Source organism: Cyphomyrmex costatus, unplaced genomic scaffold, assembly GCF_001594065.2.
Source record: "Cyphomyrmex costatus isolate MS0001 unplaced genomic scaffold, Ccosl1.0 scaffold838, whole genome shotgun sequence".
Taxonomy (NCBI): domain Eukaryota; kingdom Metazoa; phylum Arthropoda; class Insecta; order Hymenoptera; family Formicidae; genus Cyphomyrmex; species Cyphomyrmex costatus.
In genome coordinates this window covers 23,942-29,261 of record NW_017280417.1, presented here as the reverse complement: position 1 = coordinate 29,261, position 5,320 = coordinate 23,942, and the positions used below count along the sequence as shown (strand labels likewise).

Here is a 5,320-nt window from a genome sequence, read left to right as displayed (position 1 = left end):
AACAGGATCAATAGATTCGCATTATCGCGTATGAGATGCTTCGGTATCTTTGCATACGTCTGACAGAGATAGAAACAATCGACATCCGCGTGTCGACCCATCGCAAAGTACTCTCTAATCGCGTCTTGCTTGTCGCATGCTACGTCATCGAAGACAAAAATGGAATTTGGAAGCGCCTCGTTCGATGGAACTACATCGCTGTTATTGGAGAATGTAAAATAACCTATTTCTTCAATCGGTTCTAATAAATTCTCCAAGTATCGATATTTTGGCTGTTGCAACGATTTCGAGTACACGTACACGTTCTCGAAGCGTACGCCATGTGGACTTTCCAGCAAACTTATCAACACGTTTGTTTTACCGCAGTTCGATGGACCGCAGATGACACCGCGTATAGAAATCGGCAGCATGTTTCCATGCTTGCGCATTTCTTTTTCAGTCTGTACTTTATCATCGACATTAGTCACTTTGATCGTCTGCGATTGTCGCACGAACTTCATATCTTCTCCTTCCACGACACTGATACAAAATGAAAACAAAGCGACATCGAGAGCGGACTTATTTATAGTAGCGCGTTGAGCGATACCGCTCAGTAATCGAAATGCTTCTTATCGTGTCGGACAACTGCGATGTACATAGTTTAACAGCCGAAGAGTTGGAATACATACCGAAAATTATTTTGCTACGAGAGTTTAAGAATTACATAGATCGACTGTGGGACAGATTGCCTGAATATATAAAGGCTGATTCAGAGGTACAGCAACATCGTCGGTGCTTGAAACATTACAATTTGCCCTGTCATCGATCGCACATCGATGGTCCAGCGCCGTTTATAAAAGATTGTAGCGAATGTCAACGACAAGAGGTTGCGGTCTTTTAAATCACGCGATAAACGCACTTCCGATCGAATTGCATATTCCCGGATATCAATTTTGCGGTCCAGGAACACGTTTAGTGAAGCGATTGGCTAGAGGCGATCGAGGCATTAATCCGCTGGACGAGGCGTGTCGCGAACACGACATAGCTTATTCGCAGTGTAAAGATCTCGCGAAACGGCACGTAGCTGACAACATACTCGCAGAGGAGGCGCGGAAACGCATTACTGCGAAAGATTCGACTCTCGGAGAGCGAGCTGCTGCTACAGCTGTCTGGGTGGCTATGAAAGCCAAGACGAAAATCGGTATGGGCTTGAAAACGAAGAAAAAGAAGTCTACGAAAAGGCGAATACTTCCGGTAGCAAAACGCGGTGGTATCTTACCTATGTTATCGCTGCTGGGAGTCGTAGGCTCGTTGGTCGACGGCGCGGCAGGAGTCGCGAAGGCTATAAACGATAGTAAAGCCGCGCAACGTCAACTGGAAGAATTGAAACGTCATAATCGCGTCATGGAAGGTCATGGAGTTTATCTCGCCCCGTACAAGCGTGGTCGCGGAATCTCAAGGAAAAAAATTAAAAAGATTGGAAAAAAAAAACGTCAAACAATTGCCAAAAGTGCCAAAGGGTGTAACTACCAACGTACAGACGAAACAGACGAGAGACATAATTTTTAACAGAGGGACGGTGGCGATTAAAAACATTCGATCGTTCAATAGAAAGAAACTTACTGCGTCGAACGTTAAATTTTTACAATCATTGGGCTTTGTCGTACGAAATATTTGAGATGGCTGATATCTTGGATATTGGAGGCGAGCCGATCTTTGACGATCGCATCGTCAAGTACGAGTTTCACACGTACAATCCGTACGTGAACACAACGTTTGGACATAGCGATGAAATAAGGATACCCATACAACAGCAGGATTTATACACGTTACCCTGTGAAAGCTGTCTCTATGTCGAAGGAAGACTTACGTCAAAAGAAGAAAATGCGGAACGGCGGCCGAAGCTTGGCGCTTATTGGATAATTGCGTGGCGTTCATGTTTGAGGAAATTCGATACGAACTCAATGGTTCTGAGATTGATCGTAATAGAAACGTTGGAATAACTACTCTTTTGAAGAGCTATGCATCGTTTTCAGGTGACTTCACAAGTCAAATGGAGAATGCAGGATTTGTACATCCGGTGTTTGATTACGATGTAAGAAGATTAGTAACACAGGATGGATATTTTAGTTTTTACGTACCGCTGTCAACGTTGTTTGGCTTTTGCGAAGATTACAAACGTGTGGTAATCAACGCGCGTCACGAATTGATTTTGATACGAGCGCGCAACGACAACAATTGCATCGTGGGAGATGCAGCGACAGAGCCGAAACTTGAATTGTTCAAGATACAGTGGCGAATGCCTCACGTTACGTTGAACGAAGTCAATAAACTGTCTATGTTGCGTATCTTAGAGAACGGACGATATCTGAGTATGAATTTCCGTTCGTTGGATCTGTACGAGTATCCTCTATTACCGAGTACGACGAAGCACTCGTGGGCTATCAAGACTGCGACTCAGCTCGAAAAGCCGCGATATGTCATCCTTGCTCTGCAAACTAATAAAAAAAACAACATGTCAGCACATAAAACTTTCCTCGACAGTTGTAAATTAACCAACGTGAAACTCTATCTGAATTCTGAATTTTTCCCATACGATGATCTAAATCTAGACTTTGACAAAAACAGAACCGCCATTTTGTACGATATGTTCGTACACTTCCGAACATCTTACTATCAAATCCTCCGCGAAAGAAGTGAAACGTTATTCAAGCCAGATGCTTTTAAGAATATGTTTTCTATGGTAATCATTGACTGCTCTCGACAAAACGAGTCTGTCAAAAGTGGCACCGTGGATGTGCGTTTAGAATTTGAATTCAAAGAGAATGTACCCGCGAATACTACTGCCTATTGTCTTATCATACACGATCGCGTGATCGAATACAGCCCAATGTCCAACGTAGTGCGCAAGATTACGTAAAATTACAACGTTGCAAAATAAAATATCTTCCCCCCTTTCAATATAAGATATAAAAACCAAGATTTTTTGTGATCGAGCACAGTCTTGAAAAGTCCTTCGTCATGACTATACCAACGTTTGTCGATCTGCAAGGATTTATCGTTGGAAAGGAATTTGTCGCAAAGGAAGTGGCGGTGTTGAGAGAAGGGACCATTCTTTCTCATTACATTTTTACATGCCCCATACCATGGAATTACTTGACAAAATCAGAAAAGTATTGCGCCTCCTGGCTGGGTGCTTATCACCATGGATTGCAATGGGAAGACGGGATGATACCGTACAGCATGACGAAACGTCTGATTACAATGGCTGTAATTGGTGCGGAATGGAACGGCGACAATAAAGCTATTGTGTACGTTAAAGGACGTGAAAAACGCCAATGGTTGGCCGATATACTCGATAGTGACGACTTGATCATTGAAACCCTCGATGCCGATTACGAAGATATAGAATCACTGAATAATCTAGATGTTACTAATACTATGCGATGTGTAAAACATGCTAAGAACTGTGCGTTACAAAATGTATTTAAAATATACAATTGGTGGTCGCAACGCCAAAAAGAATTGTATCAAATTTAAATAAATATAAATATGAAATTTTTTTTAAAAATGTATTAAATTTGTAACGACCTAACTTTCGTATGTGCGGATGTAGCTCGTCGGTTAATTCGTATTCCAGGATACGAAAGAGGTTCGAACGGAGGAAAATGCAGGTTGAGCATCTCGGACAAGATCTTATACAAGAAATCCGCTTTTATTTGCTTTGTCGCAATTACTCTATATATTTACAGTGAACAAAAGAAAGCATAAAAAAATAAAGAAAGAAAGAAAGAAAGAACGGAAGAAAGAAAGTCGTCTGAGCGGCTGGCGCAATACGAGCCGTGCGTTGCGAAGCACGCCGTTCGGCGTGTGTGTGTGGGTGTGTGCGTGTGCGTGTGTGTGCGTGTGTGTGTGTGTGTGTGGGCGCGCGCGTGCGCGCGCGCGCAATGTGTTGGCCGTTTAAAGCCCTTGTGCCGCTTTTTCTACGCGAACAACGCTTATTGCGGCCGATCAGCTGTGTCGCTATTTATAGCTAGACTAGTACGGCAGACTGTCAGCGGTATTTACGCGGTGTTTTGGCGTGAGTTAACGACGACCAGCGGCCGGGAACTCCCGGTGGAGGCGAAGAACTCTTCACCCCCGGTCGAATGCTGGTCAGTCGTGCTGCAGTGAGATGCAGTGTTCGGCGTTTACGACTGTCGAGAATTCTCGACAGAGGCAGAGTATTCTCTGCCCCTTTTTCTCGTCGTTCGGTGTCTTGTGGCTCTTGCTCACCAGCTGAGAACTCTCAGCGGAGTCGGAGAACTCTCCAACCCGGTTACTATGGGTTCGCAAGGCTTTCGAGGATTTTGGTGTTGCGGACGGATTCGTGTCAGGAACAGGAATGGTCCCTTTTCGCTCTGACTACCGAGTTTTAATCGCTCGTCAAAATGCCTTGTTCGCGAGGCTTCGCATTTTCTCGGTCTTTCCCGCCGCTCGGTACTTGCGGTGTGCGCGATTTTGAGCGGTGGGAGTTCGCGAGAGCCGATCTATTTTCGGTGGTGCTCGGCGCGGCACGGCCGTTACTGCCACCGTGTACCTGTGAATTATGCTTTGAATTTATCGGGCGCTTATGCGCCCTCATCGCTGCATCGCGTGGCGATGCAGCGGCGTCCGGCCGGGTGTTCTGGCTGGGACGATGGGTGCATCGTTACAAATTTAAATAAATAAAAATATGAAATTTTTTAAAAATATATATAATATGTTTTAATTTCTTTTCCCCAAGCCTTTCTTCTAGTTAAGTATTAGCGCGTTCTAACATGTTTCGACAAGTTTCAGCTTTTCCGAAGGGACGATTTTGTCGCAGTCGTAAAAATAAACTCTATTGGCGTCGTCCCATAGACAAAAAAGGGGTACAAAAAAAAAGGGTACAAAAACGGTTAGAGTGCATTCTTACGATATATTGTACGGTATGCTCGATAGCAGTTACACTGAAAAATAATTGATTGCTTAGTCATATCTTAAAATTCGAAAATATCTGTTTAATTAAATCGCGTGCGAGAAGGAAACGGAACGAGAGGAAGAGAGAGAACAATAGTGTAAGTACAGAATTGCAATAGGTGGGAGAGAGAGAGGACAATGGGTTAGAAAGAGAGCGCAATAGTGTAAGTACAGGATCGCAATGGGTGGGAGAGAGAGAGAACTACGGGTTAGAAAGAGAACGCAATAGTGTAAGTACAGGACTGCAATGGGTGGGAGAGAGAGAGAGAACTACGGGTCAGAAAGAGAGCACAATAGTGTAAGTACAGGACTGCAATGGGTGGGAGAGAGAGAACTACGGGTTAGAAAGAGAGCGCAATAG

General features: G+C 44.1%; 1 protein-coding gene across 1 annotated transcript; it reads left to right on the top strand.

The window, feature by feature from the left end:
• The first annotated feature begins 2,032 nt into the window (after positions 1-2,032).
• LOC108781588 (uncharacterized) lies at positions 2,033-2,899 on the top strand. The gene has a single exon (XM_018549602.1). The coding sequence runs from the start codon at positions 2,033-2,035 to the stop codon at positions 2,897-2,899; it is 867 nt and encodes a 288-aa protein (XP_018405104.1).
• The last annotated feature ends 2,421 nt before the right edge of the window (positions 2,900-5,320 follow it).

Excerpts from the sequence above, each read along its gene's own strand:
- LOC108781588 (XM_018549602.1), top strand. The coding sequence starts at position 2,033 with ATGGAGAATGCAGGATTTGTACATCCGGTGTTTGATTACGATGTAAGA.